Source organism: Petromyzon marinus, chromosome 11, assembly GCF_048934315.1.
Source record: "Petromyzon marinus isolate PM22_M1 ecotype Great Lakes invasive population chromosome 11, UKy_Petmar_22M1.pri1.0, whole genome shotgun sequence".
Taxonomy (NCBI): Eukaryota; Metazoa; Chordata; class Hyperoartia; order Petromyzontiformes; family Petromyzontidae; genus Petromyzon; species Petromyzon marinus.
In genome coordinates this window covers 2,925,037-2,945,423 of record NC_133677.1, presented here as the reverse complement: position 1 = coordinate 2,945,423, position 20,387 = coordinate 2,925,037, and the positions used below count along the sequence as shown (strand labels likewise).

General features: G+C 50.2%; 1 protein-coding gene across 15 annotated transcripts in view; it reads left to right on the top strand.

Annotated features, from left to right (window-relative positions):
- LOC116941349 (LIM domain-binding protein 2-like) overlaps positions 1 to 19,980 on the top strand; it is a 146,903-nt gene extending 126,923 nt beyond the window's left edge. For 5 of the 15 annotated variants that reach the window (XM_076066269.1, XM_032952363.2, XM_076066274.1 and 2 more), the window contains 4 exons: positions 4,368 to 4,491; positions 5,179 to 5,349; positions 5,916 to 6,064; positions 16,648 to 19,980. In XM_076066269.1, coding sequence (XP_075922384.1) covers positions 4,368 to 4,491; positions 5,179 to 5,349; positions 5,916 to 6,064; positions 16,648 to 16,881 — 678 coding nt within the window. In that variant the 3' untranslated portion in view covers positions 16,882 to 19,980. The remainder of the gene's footprint in view (positions 1 to 4,367; positions 4,492 to 5,178; positions 5,350 to 5,915; positions 6,065 to 16,647) is intronic. The other 10 variants (XM_076066271.1, XM_076066277.1, XM_076066270.1 and 7 more) reach the window with 9 other exon arrangements.
- The last annotated feature ends 407 nt before the right edge of the window (positions 19,981 to 20,387 follow it).

Here is a 20,387-nt window from a genome sequence, read left to right as displayed (position 1 = left end):
GTTGCAATGAACGATCTTTGCAAGGCATATGCAAAAGGTTTATCTTGTGTGGATTAAGAGGCCTGCTCAAGTGGCATCTGAAGTAGTTCTGTGACTCGGACTTCCAGGGCCTTTTTCTGACCCAGGATGTTTAATAATAGGGGAGGTGGGGAGAAGGAATAGGTCAAAAGAAAAAAAACATACATTGTGATGAGCAATGAATCTGATTTTTGCAATAGTTCTAATAATACACTCCACATTTATTAACGGCCAGAGGTGAATGCAGGAAATGGATGTCAGGAGAAATGTGCCTCCTGCCGTAGACTTCCTCCCAAAAAACCACGACGCACGCACACACACACGCGCACACACACACACACGCATACACACAAGCACAAACTCAAACCTGCTCATGCACTGTATTTTTTCAGACATTTGCCAACCGCCCCAAGCGTATTACCTGCACGCACACACACTCGCGTACATGCACGCACACACACTCGCGTACATGCACGCACACACACTCGCGTACATGCACGCACACACACGCGCGCGCGCACACACGCCCATTCATAGGGCTCCTCAGGCGTGTGTTCCCAAAATAGGACCAAAATGGCCGCGGTGGAGTTGTGCAGCTATAACATTCGTGCTGAAGGTTCATCAGCAACAATCCATCGGGCGGCCTCCTCCTCCTCCTCCTCCCGCTACCCCCCCGCCCCCGCGCAACCTTACTCGTAGTATTCAAGGATGCATACCGATGCACTGTATGTTCAGTGACATTACTGAAGTCGCATTTTAATTCACGTTTTTGGCATCGCTTCGGGGCTGCGTAAGTGATTCATTGTGCTGCAGGATTTTACAGAAATCCCGCTGTTCGAAAGGAATGTAGCAGCTGTTGTCAGCTCTGAGCCGTCTCCGGATTCTAGCACGCGAGTCTGGAATTAAAGTAAAAAGATCAAGTTATTAACGGACTCTTGTGGGGATTAGTGCCTCTGCACCGTTGCGTGTTCTCGGGCCGATGTGTCCGCTCCAATAGGGTTTCATGAAACTACCGCAAACGATATTTGCAGGAAAATCCGTTCCAAAGATATGGGGTGTTGTTGGAGGCAGAGTGACGGTGATATTAGAAGGTGGCTTTCAAATGGACACGGTAAATAGATTAATGAGGACTTGCAAAAGACAGGCCTGCATTGTACAGTGACCACAGGTTGATGATTATGATTCCGGCGAGAAGCAGGGCAAAGCTTCGCTTCAAATAAACATCCACAGGGGAACGTGTCGTACAAGTTGTAATGTCCGTGCATCCTGGAGAAATTAAGGATGGAATTTGTTGAACGTATGTAAACTGTTGAATTTTAAAACACTTTTTTTATTCTCCCATTATAATTGTTTTGCTATTAGGCATCGTAACAATGTATTCATTCTAGTACTTATGATCCACGTATCGATTTTTGTCTGAGAATCGATCGTTGTTTGCTGATGCAAATTATGTGCTAAGGTGTCTTCAGGCCTATCGAACAAACAAGGCGGAACAAATCAAACCAAACGTACAAGACGGACAAGTGTGACCTCGAGACATGCGATACAAATGCACAAACGCGACCCTGATTTATTACAATTCACAGAATCACCGAGGAGATGATTTATACGTACTGTACATGCCTAATGCCGTCATCCAGAAGCCGAGTTTGGTGTCGCCATTCGGCTGTTTGGTCCATGAACGTCTTCTCAGGCTCTGAGTTGGGGCAGGGGGGGGGGGGCAGGCAGCCAGCCCTGGTGGGAGCTCACAATAATTTGATAGTTGTGTGTAATTCTCTGGGGGCCCGGGGGGAGCGGGGGGGTAGTGGCACAGTGGTTCACGCAATGTGCCATGAACCCAGCGACCTGAATTCAATCCCTGTCTAAAATCAGCGGTTGGTGATATCTCAACCAATGCTGGATTTCCCCTCCCCTTTCACTAACCTGCACTAACCAGCATGGTGAAATATGCTCAAACAACCCCCATGATTGACACTGCTTGGGGCACCTGTATGTATGTAGCGGTGTATTGACAAAAGACTTGTCAATTATAACTTCATGGTGCTGTACATTTGTCATTGAACTTCTCCTTGTATAAAATTGAACAGTATCCCCACCCATCCCTCATCCCCACGCCACATCCCCCTTATGCATGTGTACTGCTTGAGATGGGGCACTCTGAGGACTCCACAGGACACTGGGGCCGGGTGTTAAACCCAAGCATGCTCACACTCTCTAGTGGCAAGCCCTGACCACCAGGCCACCCACTTCCCCCGAGCGTTCTCTTGTACGTCTTAATTATACGAGCATTTGTACGTCTACAAATATAATAAACAGCGAATGTAGATGAATTATGAGTGAAATGCAAGTTGTGTGTAATGAACCTTCAAATGTGCTCCGTGGCCCCAATTGTGGCTTATTTGTCCACCGCGCGTGCGTGGCACGAAACGCCGGGGTGTCCCTCCCCCTGCTCTCTGCTTCATTTGAATGCAAATTGTGCGAAGGGCATGGGGGCTAACCCTCACAGTACCAAAGGGCACAGTCACTTATGGAAAAATTTGAATACAAATTGTCAAGCGGTGTGTCCATTGAGTGTCATAACTGATCTGCGCGCAGATTGATCGCCGTGCCCCATTAACATCGAATGCGATCCCGGCTCGGTCTCGCAAAGTCGCGGGCTGCTCACCAAAGTTACGCCCGCCAAGGGTCGTTAGGCTACACAGCAGTAATCTGCGTGGTGGTGGGGGGGGGGGGAAAAAAGAAAGCCGCCGCCGGTACTCTGCGTTGATTAATTTCGACGTGGCGTGAACGGTGTGACCATAGGTGGGGGGCTAAATATTCCGTTGGCGAATTCCACCCCAGGTTTTTTTTTAACATTGGCGGGGGGAATAAAAAAAAAAGGCGACGCATCGCCCCGCGCGCGAAAGCGCCACCGCCGCAGATATTTGCCGTGACGCCGAAAATAAAACTGCACCATGACGGCAAGTGCAGTTTTGCTTATGCCTCGACAATGAGAGCCAATCAAATCCAATTGTGATTATTAACGTTCTCTTTCACACATTTTGCGTGATAAATGTAAGTACCTTAGCCAGTGCAGGCACCATAAACAGAATACAGAATGTACTGCACAAGATAAGCGGCTTTTGAATTAAAGTGGGTTTTTTTTTTACACTAATGGAGCAAAATTAAACTTTAATTTGCCTGTCCTAATTGGTCAGCTTTCGAATCCATTTGCCACGGTGGCAGAAAGTCTGAATTTCTACAGCTCAGCGCGTCAAATGTTGGTGGGGGGGGGGGGGGCACTGGGATGGTGCGCGAGGGGCGGGGGGTGGTGAACGCAACAGGCCGAATTACAGAAATTAGCGGCCTGTTTTGCGGTAGGCCTATTCTGCCCATTCACGTTGTTGCTTCTGTAAGGGCCAGGGCTTGTTGTAAATCATCGCGTTTGTTAGCCTGTCCGCTTTAATTGAAATCGTTTCACCCGTTGCATCCATTAATTCAATTAAAGCCTCATGCACTGCGGCTGCCACCTCTTCCCCCCCCCCCAACCCCTCTCTCCCCCTCCCTAGCGCTCTCAATCCCTTTCACGCACGTGCCCACGTTGATGTCAGTACACAAAGGCTAACACCATTTGGCCGGGCGCCACTGTTGGGCTCTTGCAGTCTCACCGGCAAATTGCGCCGCTGATTTGGCTTTTGTGTCGGCCTTGTTCTACTGCACGCGCGTGCGCGTGTTTGTGTTCTCGCGTCTTTGTTCAGAACACGTGTGTGTGTGCGCGCCTGGTTTTTTCTCTTCTCCTCGGTGTGTTTGCCCGCGCGGCGCACGTGCGCGACGTTGCCCGGCGTACGTGAATCTACCCCTCCAGTGCTTCTTTTCTTTTTTACCAACCGATGGAATCTCACTTCACGTGGTTATGTTTTATTGCACTTGTGGGGGGGGGGGGGGGTGTAGGTATTCCGTTTGATAGCGTATCCATACACGTACAATTAAAGTGTCAGGGTTGGGAGTTAAATAGTGTGCTTCCACTCAGAGCATTGTATGTAAACCATTCTCTTCTCGTGGCTCTTTCACGTGTGATTTCAACTCTACGTGTGTGTGTATGCATGTGCCCCCGCCATCACTGAGCACCCAGTGATCCGACGGCATTGAATGCTGACATTTGCACAAGCACGGGTTAATACGTTTCCTCTGTTTAAAATTTCAAGAATGTACATATTCCCCATTTGTAACTTGTAAGGCGCGCATGCTCCCTAAACTGAAGCACTTCATTTATGGCGCAAGAGATCGCTTAATGGCCAGGTGTCACTCGGCTTGCTTATTCAACTCCACAACGCACCGTGTTTTTGTTTGTTTGTGTGATGCTCGACCAGCTTTGTGTCATCCTGGAGCCCATGCAAGAGCTCATGTCCCGGCACAAGACCTACAACATCAGCCCACGTGACTGCCTCAAAACCTGTCTCTTTCAGAAGTGGCAACGCATGGTCGCCCCTCCAGGTACAGCGCTCGCACGTCCCGCCTTGACCCCGTCACGCGGACCAGTCCGTCCCCGCCTCCTCCCTCCTTCACCCTCAAACGTTCCCTCCCCTTTCCTCGACCCTTCCATCTCGCCCACCACACGGCCACCCCACACCCGACCTACTGCCCTCATTTTCCCAACCTCGCCACCCCCCTGTGCTGCCGGCCTTCTCCGCGTCCTAACGACGGAGCTCAGTTTGCGAGCGTGACCCAGAGAGTGCGTGTGTTGTGCCGAGCAATCACGCCGGTCGTAATTTTCGCTGCAAGTACGTCAACACGAACGGTACATTTCCATTTTGCCTTCTCTCATTTGAGTTACGTTTGCGCGCACACACCGCTGTGCATGTTTCTTGTGTGTGTGTGTGTGTGAGTGCGTGCGTGCGCGCGAGCGAGCCAGAGTTTTTGTTTGTTTGTTATTAAAACCGACGCAACCCTTATTGTGCTCTAGGTGCCTTGCTTTATTTTCTCGTTTTGGAATACGCGACTATTGCGAACGAATCGTCTCGCGTTTTGACCTGGACGTTCCGTCGCTCACCATCTGCGCGCACGAACGCACACGCACGCATACGCACGCGCGATACCGTCCATCTCCACCGTCGACCCATCCATCCATCCTGAGACCACGTGGGCCTCACGCGGCTCTTGATGACCACCTGCCGCCACCAGGCCTCGCGGTCCTGGGCCGTGACGCGCTGTTCGCCCAGGCTGATGCCTCAAGCTTCCCGGTCCCTTTCCACAAGCTCTGTCCATCGGCACCTCGGCCTCCCTCTGGGCCCACAGCCCCCGGGGCTGATTCTCAAAAATCCAATGGTGGCCGATCTTCGCGGGATCCATTCGGTACAGCTGCCAAATTTGTAAATAAAGACGAAAGCAAAAGAATGACATGCAATTTCAGATTGAAACGTAACGATGCTTAGGCATGTAATGGTCTACACCCCCCCCCCCACCTTTCCCCCTCTTTCCCAGAGATGTCACGATTTGGGGGTCGTGATTCTATTCGACAGTCTATTATTATTTTTGTCTCTTGTGTTTTTTTTTCCTCTTTGGTACAGTTTTGATCGCTCCTTTACCCCTCGATGTAACATTAACAAACCATCCGCTTACAATCCGAGCAAATCCTGAACGTTCAATTGTCCCACGCGCCACGATTTGACGCGCGCGTCGTGCGCACAAAGACTCGATTTTTGCCCAGCAAATCGATGCATCGTTACATGCCTAACCAATAATAACATTGATGATGCAAATGATGTTTACGGTGGCATGCGACAGTGTGCAATGAATCTTGAGTGAGGAGAAGTGGATTCGCTGTTCGTGCCGCACGTCTGCGTTGTCACTCATGACGCGCTCGCCTCCCCCCCCACCGCCCCCGCCGTGTGGCGCGCACGCGCGTGCCTTGTGCGCAGCAGAGCCAACTCGCCCGCAGACGAAGAAGCGGCGCAAGCGAAACAATTCGGCCAGCAGCACCTCCAACTCGAGCGTGGGGCCCAACAACGGCACCAACAAGAAGAAGAGCCCGGCGGGGAGCAACTTTAGTTTGGCCAGTCAGGTACCTGTAAGCATCGATTTTTCTAATCCTTTTCCGCCACACGTACAAAACAGACGGGCGAGCGAGTATGTGACTGAGTGAGTGGGGTGAGTTGAGTGTGTAAAATAAGTGAATGGGTGAACAAGCAAATTGGTGAGTGAATAAGTGAGCGAGTGATTTTCATGGGTTAGAGAGTGAATACATATACGCGAGTGAATGATGGAGTGGAAAGTGCTGCCGCATCTGTTGGCTCACCGGAACATTTTGCAGCTTTAGAACCCTTAATGTATAACGAATGATCATCGTGAAAAAATCTTGCCAGTCGCTAAGGCGAGTCTTCTACAGAGTCCTCCTTAGAATGTCCGCTCAATTCCGTTTTGAGAATCTTGGCATGCAAGAGGAAAACCAGAATGCACAGAGAAAACTCACAAGCTGCGACGGGGGGGTTAACGCTAAAAAACCTGCACGGATAAAATCACCAACTCGCTTGCTGCGCACTGCCTTATACAGACTCCCAGACACAGCCTTATTGCAACTGAGCCATACATTGCCGTCTGTTAATGAATAAATTCATGCATATGCCTTCTGCCCTTTAAATCTTGGTCGCCCATGCTCTCTCACTCCCTCACCTGAGGTTACTGCAGAGGCAACGCTTTGCTCCCTATCCACCTGAGCTCGCTCCGTATTCATATTAACCCTTTCCCGTTTCGATGACATACGTGTACATCATGCAAAGGAAACTGGATGGAAAAACTAAAGTAAAATAACTTTATCGGTATCGAGGCTCCCACAAGGCCATGCAGGAGGGCGTGTGGAACAGTTTGGTGCCAGCTATCTTAGAGTGCGGTCGTGTCACTACAGTTCCCTGTGGTGAGTACAATATCTTTAAAAACAACGGCGCTACACCTCTTCTAAATAAAATTAACGCCGAGCCGTTTGCACGTTCTGAGATTTAGAGGTGAACGGGCCCCCACCCTGCAACTTGCAGACTTCTCGGAACGGGAGTGGGGGGGTTCAGCTGCACCACCGCATGCCTGTGGCATTGTGGTTTTAGAGCCAGAGCAAAACCTGGGCTCAGGCAATTCAAATAATTGTCAGTTGTTTCACCGGCTGAGAGCACTTTGAGATCAATGTCATTTTGAAAATAGATCTGGATAATGGTAATTGTCTTGTAATCATGGATCATTTACAAAATAAATTTATAATTGTAGATCAGTTTAAGATTTGGGTGATAATACTCTGATATAGCATTATCTTGTAGTTATGAATTGGGAATCTTCCGATTCATCGCCTGGGAATTTCGATGAGTTGTCACGATTTGGCGTTCAAGTATCGATTTTATTCATTTAACTTTGCTGTGAATATAGTGGCTTCTGTTGGCTACAGGGGTCGTATAACTCCGTAACCTATAACATGTGAATTGAAACACACCGATTATTACACACGCGATTCAATGCACATATCGGTGAGCTGTAAAATCTTGATGAATAGATTCATTATACATGCAAGTGTCGCAGTGGTTTTAACGTTCACTTTATACGAGGCAGAATCATTTCACGATGTTTACGTGTAGATTTGAAGCTCCGAGTAGAGTGTGGCTACTCCTTACCTCTTGAGATACGTCCGGCCGGTGTGGAAGACCAAGCCAAAATGCACTCCAGCAGAGAGGCCCATCCTCCAGCCATGGCGTGAGCTTGCCGTTTCGGGGCTGCGCCTTTACCGCTAACTTTTTTAGATGGGGAAAACCGCTCCACCATCATCGACGGCTATCCCACCTACCGTGCGTGTGTTTCCATGATGTTGGTGGGAGATGCATGTCAAGGGAGAGCGGTGGAGGAACGGTGGTGTAGCGGTTATCGCACTGCGCTATGATCTTGGAGACCCGAGTTAGATTCCTGCTCATGGCCAAGACCAGTGACGATTATCTGAACCGGTCCTGGACCTCCCCTAGGTCGACTAGGCCTCAAATGAGTACCTGGTGTGGTGTGTAAACATCACCACTGGGGAGACAAAGGCGGCCGGGCGTGGTTCTGCCTATCCACCCCCTCGTGTGCCGTTCTGGCTTTCATTAATAGGTCCTGGCTAACAGCACTTGCCCCAACAGTCCGTTAAGGCTATATGTGGGATCTTTGTCAAGGTTTCCATAATGCACGGGAACGGTTTGTAACTCGGTTGCTTTTGTTTGGTAAAATGTTGGGGAGAGAATTTCTTTATTAGCATTACTTAGACAACCCCCTGCCATTTAAATAAATGAATAACTAGTTGGGTAAATAAGATTGGAAATGTCACCATCAGAACCCCCCCCCCCCCCTAATTTTAAAGCTCACAAGGAAGGGCATTTAATTAAGCCGCACATTTCCTGTGCTCCATTAATAATCAACGGGACCCACCTACCACGCAAAGCCTTTTAAGCCCGTGGACATTTTTGTTGTTGTGGCCGCGGCAGATACAAATCCCCGTGCCTTAGAATAACGCGTCGTTGCTCAGAAGCATAAAATATACAGGGCCATAACTGGAGGGATGAGACGGAATGGTAAATACCCAGATTGCCACTTCACCAAGTGGAGAGGGGGGGGGCACGAGTGGCGAGATGTTATCTCCCTCGCCTGGTATGCAGAAGGTCGTCGGTTTGATCCTGACCTTGCCGCCTGGATTTTTCTCCTTCGGTGTTTCCTTCCACATTTAGAATCATGCCTTTTGAGTATTTGGCTGCTTTACATTTCCACGTGATAAGCCACTTCGTTGCCGCTATCATTTGTGATAGCCAGGTCGCTTCTGAAAAAGAGCTATACAGCTCGGTTGGGCCTTTCCTGATAAAATAAAAAAAACGAAATAGAAGAAAAAGTCCCTCTTCCCCCACCACACTCGCCACGTTGTCCCTCGCGCACCACAGCGGCGGGCGCCGGCAAGCGAGCTGCAGAGAGCCCCCTCCGGCTTTTGTCAGCGTTTGCATGCAAACGATAGCAAGGTCAGCCCCGAAAGCGAGCCCCTTCTCAGAAGCCCCAGGGCGCTGCGTGTTTGACACATGGCACGTGGTTGCTGGTGGTTGGCTGGTTTGGCTCGTGCTGCCCTCTAGTGCGGTCGCGCGAGCGCTGTCTGGTCTGCGCGCGCCTGCTCGAGTGTTGCGCGTGCGTCACCGCGCGAGCGTCTGTGTGTGGATCTCCGCGCGCGGTCGGGACCCAGATGCAGTGATCCATTTTGTACATTCATTAGCGTGGGAGTAGCTTTGGAGAGAGGGAATTGGGGGTGGAGAGAGCGTGGCTGCTGAAAGAAACGGTGAAGCCTGGTGCTGTTGTGACTGGAACTGCCTCAATGCCTCATTTGAATCTGGAAGCTTGTTTCCCTGCTCGCTGTGGAAGGACATACAATTATACGAGTGACATTTTTGTCAATGCAATGCTGTATGAGGGCCTCCCCCATGCCATTTGGCTTTAACCGCACTTCACCTCACTGGTCGGTGCAGGTTGGCGAAGATGGGGAGCGTAGACATGGAAGCATAGAAGTGCAGTGCAAAGATGGATTTCTGCATGAACCTCTGCTCACCGGCATGCAGCCCTTCGCCGCGCCGCCCGTGACAACGCAGCATGCGTGGCCCATCCAAGCACCAGCCAGGCTCAACGCCGCTTAGCTCCGTGGTCCGATGCGATGTTGGCGCACGCCGGGAGAGTTGGTCATAGACACCGTATGAATATACAGCGGCCAAAACAAAACGGGGAGGCACAGAAACACATGGTCATGGCAGACTGGACGATAGACTTTCAAACACAGCAGGGAGAGCGTGCCCCATTAAGGGGGGGGGGGGGGTGCACTCGTTATAAAAATCCAATCAGCAGAAGCGATCTGCTCAGGAATGGGAAGATTATGATCACATGAACACAAGCAGACAACCGTGGGGCTGCTACTTGGGCTGCGTAAAATGTGCCCTGGATTCCAAAGCCTCGTGTATGGCTTGGAAACCTTTCGAGTATTTGTGGGCGGGGGAAACTGCTATCCGGAGACAAGTTTGGGCAGCATGCACCCTCATGTTTTGAATCCTACGCTTTTATCTCGGGCATCGGAGAGAGCTCCATCTGTCATCCTGCCTAGCGACAATCTTGGGTAGTTGATATTAACCATTGGCGTGTATGTTATGAACATTTATTTGGCGTCTTCAAGGGAGACACAGACCCCCCCCCGTATATTGTCTCCTTAGTGGCGACGCTCTTACACACACCACACCAGGTACTCATTTGAGGCTGCCTCGTCCTCGGGAAGGCTCAGTACCAATTCAGAATCACCACCGGTGTTGGCCGCGAGCGAGAATCAAACTCGGTTCGCCGGGTGCGTAGCGCGCTAACCGCTACACTGCCCGCTACGCTGCCCGTACGCACACATTGACACCTGTGTGAGTGACGTGTGAAATGTAGTGGAAACGTGCAGCAGTGAGCAGGTCACACTTTCATGTTGTCGGTCGCCACGGAACAGTTGTTTTGTTTAGCACGCATCAGCAACAAACGAGAGATGCGGGGGGGGGGGGACAGCGTTGATTAGCATATTTGATTTTTTTATTCAAAATAAAAGAAGCCATTTGAAGTGCGGCATTGGATAAGTTAATGCCCGTCAGCTAAACGTCCAAATTGATTTGTTGCTAATGACTTACTTTTTTTGACTTGTAAATTTCACGTGCTCGTTAATTCAAAGTCATCACTAAATACCCCCTTCCGACGCGCTCGCTGATGATGCGACGGCGAGCGGCCCGCGTGTGCGGTGCCCACGTGCCCACCTGTGGTCCGCGTGTGGTGCCCACATGCCCACACGTGCGGTACCCACGTGTGCGGTGCCCCCGTGCCCACGTGTGCGGTACCCACGTGTGCGGTGTCCACGTGTGCGGTGCCCGCGTGGCCACGTGCGGCTCGCGCGCGGTGCCCACGCCGCCGTGCATTGGCCGGTTGGCAGCAGGTGCAGCGCGCGCGTGTGTGGTGGGGTGCCCCGAGGCGGGCTGCAGGCAGGAAGGGCTGGCGCGCACGTTACGCGGTGGCGGTGATGGGTGTAGCGTGTGCAGGGGGGGGGGGGGGGGGAAGGATTGACGGCGGGAGGGGGGGGCCCGGTTCGCGCAAAGAACGCTGACACCCGCCCGACAGCGTATGCTAGAACAGGTGGCGTCGAGCGCACTGGCGCTCCTCGCAACGCTCAGACTAATTACTTAATTAGGCGAACAAATATTGAAATAATCACGGCGTACTTCATTAAGCGGTTTGTAATTGTAATTAACGTGACTGAGATCCCTCCACCCCCCCCACCCACTCCACCATGCCCTCAACCACATCCCTCCCCTCTCCCTCCCTCTCCTTCTCTCTCGCCCCCCCCCCCTTTTTTTCAATGACGAGGAGCCAGGGAATTAGCGCGGAGTAATTAGTGGGAATTAACATGCAGCCACGAAAGTTTGCGACGCTGCCGGGGTAATGGCTGGGAGGGGATTTGTAACCACGCCAGACGGCGGTGCCTCGTGAAACCAAAAACACCACGTACACACACACACACACGTGCGTGGAAGGGTAACGCAACCATAAAAAAGAGTAAACATATCACATGTGCCGCCACCGCTCCCACCGCTCCCGTAGCGTTTCCTAGCTTCAAGCAGCAGCAGCAGCGGCAGCAACCACCGCCGTCGAACGGGTGAACGACGAGCAGTGGGAACGGTCGTTTGATATACTCGTGCACGGTAATCAAACGCAGCTCAACTTGTCATGACCTCGTGAATTTCTGGAACCCGGAGGACTGCGGCGGCAGAGTGATAAATTTTATCGCCCGCAAGTGCTAAATGAAAAAAACGCTTTTCGGCCAGAGACAACGACATCAAATAAACATATCACGGAGAATGAGCGATTCCACGCTGCCTCGTGCTTGACTAATTGACCTCCGTGTTTACACGCAGAACCCTTCTGTTGTGGAGAGAGAGCGCGCCTCAATGACAGGATCAAAGCCCCCAAAACACGAATGCGGCGAGTATTTTAAAACAAAATGAATAATAAAAAACCCCGAAAGAAAAATAATTTAAACAAAAATACCCCGTGTCGTAATCAACCGCGCATGGCTTGCGCTGTCAAACGAGCGGCGTCTTTGAGTGCGAGTGGGGAATGAATATTGTTTGATAAAGACCGGGTGAGTCTGATGAATGCAGACCGTTGACGCGGATGCGTTGGGGGTGTGGAACAAATGCTCAGACACCGAGACTCGAGTGGCAGAGGCTGCTGGGCAGCCAATGTGGGATCTGATAACATTTAATTCAAAGGAACAGCTAATGTGCTTGGACAGACTTTCTGATTAAGTGCTGTAATGCAGCGTGAACCTATAACCACATTGGGCAACCACACAGCGGCTGGGCCACAAACGCTGTAATTTGACCCCACTCTCTCTCCCTCTCTGTTTTTTTTTCTTAGAGCGAGCAGAGTGTCTGTGGCTCGGTAGTGCGACGTTTGACGTCTGTGTGTACAGTGTAAGCACATGAAACAATGATCTTTTATTAACTGTCGATGTCGTCATCAGCCATGCTCAATTCACTGCTGGATGAAAGGCCTCCCCCAATGCCGCGCCAACCAAACCACACCCACCCTCTCACCATCCCGCAATGTGACAATCGGACGCTTTCCCCTATTTTTCCATGTTATAATAATTGTAACGAAGATATATATTGTCTCAACAACCAAAATAGCTCACACAACACAATGAAATTCCACCTCGTGGCATAGACACCGATGGACTGTGATTTAAAAAAAAAATCGCAGAAAAAGGACTTTTCATTATTTAATATGCGCAAAATAATTGTGTTTAAGTTGAATTATATTTTTTTATTAAGGCTGCGTTTGCTCTCAAATCATAAGCGATACCGTAAGCATATGCCACAGTGACGAAATCTAAAAAAATCACAGCAATTAAGGTAGTTGAAGTTAATTGAATTAAATCAGGATCACATGCTGAGACGAAGATGCGTTTTTATTAGGACTGTAACTGATGACATAAATCAGTGTTATTCATATGCATATTACATTCAATTAGTTTATTTTTAAGTCAGAAGGCTTTACTGGCATAGACAGCAGAAGCTGAGAAGGCACCATCGTGGAGATGGAAATCAAACTGGCTGCACACTTGTCCTCGTACTGGGCGCATCGTCTCATTTCACACCCGGAGTGTGCTCGCGTTGCGCACCGAGGTCGGCACGGTACGCCAACACGGTGATGTCGCAACACGGCTCGGGGGAGGTAGCCAGGCGGCACAAAGCGGGCGAACGTCGTTTCGGAGTGCTGGAACCGGTCACCACGAGTTCGCATCCCAGGCAGCTGCGCGACGCTAAACTAGGGTGTGCGCAAATGCTGCGTCGGGGCCCGGTCGCTAGCGACTATAGAGAAATATCCGCGGTCGTCTAAACCTTGATTTTTCGCTAAATCTGGCTTATATTCTGAGATAGAGATTTGATTTGATTGGCATACTACAACTAACAGCATTTCTTCGTGTACATTTATCGTGGATAAAGGCGATCTATTGAACTTCAAAAGTAGTTCTGTGCCATCACCTTCAAGGACCATTCCCTTGTAGATGACATTACACGTGTGGTGATGGTTGCAGTCATTGTCATGTCCTTGTCAAGCCCCACTGAGTTGTGCCATCAACAAGCTATATTTTCTAAAACTATTATTACTTCAAAATTGACACCCAGTTTGTGTGATTGAGATCAATTTGATTTCCATTGTGAGTGGGTGGCCTCTTTACAACACTCGGGACACATTTTAATTCCCTGGCAAATACCATCCCCAAGAGCTGGAATTTCGCTAAATTATGAAAACGCAAAATGAACATTACGTTTTTTTTTCTTCTTCAGTCATTGATGGCCGAGCTTGAGGCCACAAAACTTGAGGACCGGGTTTTGAATGGTGGTGATTGAAACCCAAATTCAAACCCAGCATTTTAGTCGTATCGACTCACCGCTGTTTTCTCTGAGCCCCACCTGGCTAACCACCGCTCTCCTGTGCCCAGCATCATTAGATGCTTAGTGGCAGTAGTTAATTGCCCTCAGATTGGACAAGTACAAAATGGGTGGGGGGGGGGTTATCGAATTTTCTGGCAGGCTCAACGCGCGACACGGCTGGCATCCCCGCCTACTTTCACATAGCCCCGCCTACTTTCACACAACCCCACCTACTTTCATACAGCCACGCCTACTTTCACACAACCACGCCCCCCCCTGTCGATCACGAGCCCCACCCACAAGGTGAGTGGGACCCCCCCCCACTCCCCCTGGACTCCAACCTGACTCGGGCCCTGCCTGCTCGTCTCTTAACCCCACCCCCACCCCACCGCTGACCCCGCTCCTCCTCTGCCCCCTTCCGCGTGAGTCATGCGGTGCGTGAGGCCAGAATATGTTGAACCGGGGACAAAAATCTTAAGATTTTCATAAAAGCTTTGGGGGCAGGAGGGGGGGGTGTTGGAGGAGGGGAGGACGACACCAGAACAGCCTCTCTGAAACCACTTGGGGGGACTGCCCTGGCATAAACCGGGACCATGTTCTCGTCTTTAATCTGTGATGAAATTCACCAGCAGCCGCAGCTCATGTGTGCAAGCAGGAGGGTGGTGAGCAGCAGCGACAACAACAACAACAACAAAATACCCCTGTGAACTGCGTTGAGGAGGCAGGGATGTGAATGAAAGCCGAGTCGCAGCCATCGGCGGCATTCCCCAGAGTGTCAGAACAGCGGACCAGGACAGTGATAATTAATACGCATTTTAAATTATTACATGTAGATGCTGTATATTTTATTAGGACGACGGCGAGATATTTTATTGAGTCAAAAAATCTACAGCACGTATGGGAGGTGATCGGAAGAATCCATTGCGTTCACGGCGAAGGGGTTCGCTGGGCGAGCCCACTGTCAACATTTACAGAGGATGAAGGGGGTTGGGGGGGGGAGGATGGTGCTTTGGGTGGTGTGGGGGGTTGGATGAGATGGAGGCTCAGCACTCAGAACGGGAAATTACAGAATGCAGGCCAGACCTCTGAGTGTTACTCCATCGGCGAGCGTAATTTTTCATCTGCCACTCATCATTTACGTGTTATCGCTATTAATGAATGAGCTCAGTGACTGTTCATTGCCGTATTTATGTGGAGAGGCCCGAGAACCATGGTGATGGACACAACCACTCGAGCCGTGGCGTGCGTGCGTGTGTGTGGGGGGATGAGGAGGAGGGAGCGTGCCCGCTGCTAGGACTGCGCCAGCTCCTCTCCAGCGAGAGGGTCGTTACCGTCACACCGGTTTACAAAAAAAATATCCATAAATCCTTAATTTATGCTCGCAGGCAGCCTGCCCTGTATAATACCTCCCAGCTGATGCTGTGTGTGTGTGTGCGCGCAAGCGAGCGCTGAAGGACTGAAAGCAGCTCAGTGCAGGATTTGAACAATGCATTTTAATAGCAAGGCCATCCTTAATGATATCATTTAGCCATCTTGTCGTATTATGAATATAAACGTAATTCATGAAAGTCAGAAATTAATGGACACATTTAAACCCTATTATGTGAAATTAGTTAACGTCTACGGTATTTGGGATACCCTATTTTTAATTCGGGGGGATCGTGAGAGATGGCAATGGCATTGGGAAATTAACCATTGCTGATATTTTTTTACGAGTGACCCAAGGTGCTGTGTGTGTGTGTGTGGCTGTGCATGGGTGTGCTTGTCAATAGGTGCATGTGGAACTCACGTGTATGGTATGGTTGCCTGGGTGCTTGCATATCTGTGCGTACACGTTGGTGTGCATCGTACGTGATCAATGCACGCGGTACAGTACAAAAGTCGTTCCCGCATACATTACCGCGCTAAAAGTCTGCGGGTCATGCATGGATGGAGAGGCAATCGTGGTTTGCCCCCTGCTGGAAATATAATGATGATGCGATCGTTGTGTGCACAGTGGCGAGTGCCAAACAAAACGGCCCTCTCAAAAAAAGCCACTGGCGCTTCCTTGCAATGAGCAGAGAGGGGTGTTGGCGCCGGGTGGCGGATGAACAGGCACAGCTGTAGTGCACCCTTACTCCCACTAAATTGTTTTTTTTAATGGTTAGGGCTAATTGAGCAATTGCAAGCAAAACTATGGCACAACAACCGGGTGGGGGAAATTTGCGGCAGAGGCACTTAATGTGAGTTGGGATATTTTAGACTAATATCTTTTTGATAAGTATAATTAGCGCTTCATTTCAGCCGGCGTGTGTCCAGGCCAGCGACACGGAAAAGATCTTTGGCACACCGCATCGAGTATACCGCTCGCTGTGGCTGTGGCTACTGGTCACGTGCCTACTCCAGTCTACCAGGGACATGGAAAATAATCCGTGAGGAAGAATGCCCTGGGCAGAATTAAAAAAAAAACGTTTAATTTGTTTCTTTAAGACACCCCTCCGATGGCAACGCTTAGTGCCTCGTCATTGCATCGCTATTCAGGTGCTGCATGCCGCTGTGCTGTCTCTCTCCCCTCCCCTCCGTCCCCTCTACGCTCCCTCCCTGCCGCCGTCGCCGCCGCCGACCCTTCACCTATGACCCCCCTTGCCCCTGGACCCAAACGGTGGCGCGGGCCCGGCGCGGCGTGGAGAAGGATGTGATGGTCGTCGGGGAGCCCACCCTGATGGGCGGCGAGTTCGGGGACGAGGACGAGAGGCTCATCACGCGGCTCGAGAACACGCAGTACGACGCGGCCAACGGCCTGGATGACGACGACGACTTTGGCCACTCGCCGGCGCTCGGCAATAACAGCCCCTGGAACAGCAAGCCGCCCGCCGTGCCCGAGATCAAGAGCGAGAACCCCACGTCTCAGTCATCGCAGTGAGGACTCGTTTTTAGTTTTTACCCGCGCGCCGCCCGACGCCACACCCGCACCTCACCGACCTCGATCGGCAGGCGACCGCCTGTCCGCGCACGTCAGCCGCTCCGCTCTGCTCCGTTCCGCCCGTCCCACCATCGCCGCCGCCGCCGCCGCCGCCGTGGAGAGAGACTTTCACGGGCGGCGGACGAGCCGTGCCGACGCCGCCGACCACCTACGCGACAGGCCGAAGCGGCCGGTGGTCCTGGCCTGCGCGAGCCCGAGGGGTCGCGCCCTCGCCTGTGGAAGAAAAAAAAAACCGACGCCGGCTCACACTCCCAGACACGTCACACGCCGTTGTTTTTGTTTTTGAAGTTGTGAGCGCGTGCGTTGGCAAGGGCGTGTGGCTCCGGCAGCAGATGCGCGCGCGGACTTACCACTGTTATCCTCGCGACGCAAAATCCCGTAATTGGATTTGTAACAGGATGCACAAAAAGGCAGAACTATGCTGGTGTGAGAAGGCTTTGTGCCCTTCAAGCACGTACACAATAACACTCAAGATCCAAACACAGTCATTGCTATAAATATGTAAATACGTGCACACTGACAGCAACAATCTGTTGGTAAATTTGCGTGTATTACACACGAAGTAATGTTTTTCCTCAAATAGCTAAATTGTAATATTTAAATAAGTGTAATTGGTCCCTGATGTGTCGCAGAATGCTCGAGGATGAAGAAATCAATCGTACTAACAATAATTATTACCTTGTTATCTTTCTGTCATCAGTAAATCATGCATTGGGCATTCACACGCAGTCCCTAGAGGATGAGGGAAATACGACGGTAAATATAGCCTACACCTGCAGGACATCACTGTGCAGTAATTGAGATCTTCACGAATGTGAGAAAATAAATCGGAGCACATCCGTTTTATTTTTTTGCCTCGGTAAGAGAACAGTGTACAATGAAACATATGCCTCACCCACCCCCCCCACCCCCCGCCCCACAAAATCAACGATGCGGATTTGAAACGGCCACTGCCGTAATCCCGGCTGTGCAGCGACGACACGCAAACATCTCGCACTCGCACTGCAACGTGTCTCGCGGTGCGATGGCTCGACCCACAGCCGTGTGCTGCTGCACCCCTTTTCGTGCGGCGCCAATTCGGCCGCAATGATCGGTGCCCGACGAATCTGGGAGGGAGAAGGGAGCGAGGGAGCGAGGGATGGAGCGACGGACGGATGCCGCTTTCCCCTGCCGCCAGGTGCTGATCAGACAGAGCGCGCGCGTGCGTGCGTGCGTCCTCGGTGCGCACTGAACGCGCCGCGTCGTCCGTGTGCTCTGTGCCCCCGGGGGTGTTCCGTGCTGGACGTACAACAAAACTAAAACGAGATGACATGCAAAATTTAAGGAGTTGAAAACAAATGTGAAAAGTGCCAGTGGCTCCGCAAGCCTTCGCCGAGTTGAAGCAGCAGCAGCAGCAGCAAGAAGCCGGCCCCTCTTCTTCTGCGGCGGCGGCGGCGGCACGTCCGCAAGAATGAGAAATGAGACGCGAGGAGCTCGTTGCGATTTTGTCCCCCGCGCGCGGGAAAACTTTGCTTGCGCGACGATGCCCTCCCTGCGAGAGCGGCAGCCAGAGCTGGCCCGTGGCCAGCCTCGGTTAAAATGCCCTCCGGAAAGGCGCCGTGGTGTTGAGCCTGCTTGTCGTGGCGAGGTTATCTCTGGGTTATGGAGCCAAGGCCTGGATCGCAAAGACTGTGACCTCACTTGTGTCGTCTCTCACCAACGCCGCATACTAACGGGAGGAAAAAAAAATAGGAAATAAAAAGTATAACGAAAATATTGCTCATTTGACTTCCAGCACACTCCGGAGGTCCACTGTAGGCACAAGCCAATTATCTTTGTATTAATGTTAGTCAGTAAAAACAATTGTATGGATAACAAGTTTTGTTATTTTAATTTTATTTTTATTTTTTTTAATTTTATTTTGGATTTAAAAAAATTTAGTCGTGGCGGTTGGGTATTTTGCAGTAGTCTGTGCGCTTGTTTTTTTGATAGATGTTAAATGTCCGTATTCATAAGCTTTAAGAACAAAACAATGTAAACTGTTTTTTGATAAAATCTGACATGTAAATGTTAATGTCAAAAAAAATTACAGTAAGTTACGCGGCTGAATGTTCCTGTGATATTAACTCTTTCCTTGATCGGAGTATTCCATTGATTAATGCCTGTAGCTTTAACTTCATCACTGCTTAGTTGAACTGACGAGAGTTTCCATGTTGTCCAAAAATAAAGAAAAAAAAACTAAACAACCAGATCCCTTGTGCATACTGTACCATACGTCACGGTAAGGATATGCCAATATAAATCTACCTATCTCGCTCCACATAATACCTCTTTAAAGGCCTCATGAACTGTTGAGCGAAATGTTAAGCCTGGGTTACGTTTCTATACAAACTTTGGGTCTGCTGAGTGGGAGTTTTACGGAGTTGTTTATGTTAGGGTTAACTCACAGTTTATTCATTAAGTTTGCATCTTTGACTAATTGTAAAAAACCCTGCGTTTTAATGTTTTAATATAACCCTCTTACATTGCCTAGAGGACTGTCATGAATCTTAAGTTTATACTTTTTTTACTGAAAAGTTTTACATAAAACTTTACTGTGTCATGCAAAGGAGTACTGTTGTACCATTTATTACGTGTTAACATTTTTAGGCGTATAATCTATGACGTGTTCTTTTATTCGTGGGGGGAAATACAGGATTGACCAAATGCTTGTCTGAAGCCAACAGCTGGCCGCAACATCTCTCAGCTTCACTGATGACGTCCGGTTACTCGACACTAAAACTCGTCAACGTCTGTCATGTACATGCAGAGGTGGTGGTGGTGGGAGGGGGGCCTTCTGCGATTGGTCGATTTTTCTTTTTTAGTGTCGTATTAATTGGTAGCGCTTGCATCGCACCTGGTGAGACTGTGGCTGAAATTTATATCGGGGAAAACAAAAGCCTGCTGAATTTTACAACTTTGGTAAAGACTACTGTAGTACTTTGTCACATGAAGGTTAGTGTGTGAGTAAAAAAAAACCATTCTGTCATTGTTCATTCCAATAAAGATGTTTTATTGATGCTTGCTGTGTCAAAGTTGCATTGTGTGCAGCACAAATCCTGCACTGCCAGCCCAGAGCCCTGGTCGGCTCGATTTCTCTCTCAACTCCTGAAGAGCCCTGGACGCAGCTCCACAACATTGCCGCCTCCTCACTCCCCCCCCCCCTGATCGTATTTTTTTTTATTAAGCCGGGAGAGAGCCTGGCTGGTGCTTGGACGCGTTACCACGGCGCACAAACTAAGGTTGCCATCGGCTGCTGTGGGGACCACAAAGTGGGTTCAGCAGAGAGTGCAGTGCACAAAATTTGATGATTGTACAGGGTGGTCCGGATGTCTTGTGACACACACCCCCTCATTTAATTCACGAAAACTTATTTTTTTTTAAAGTAGGGTTTTATTTAAAACTAATTAATATGCCACGGGGTTAGG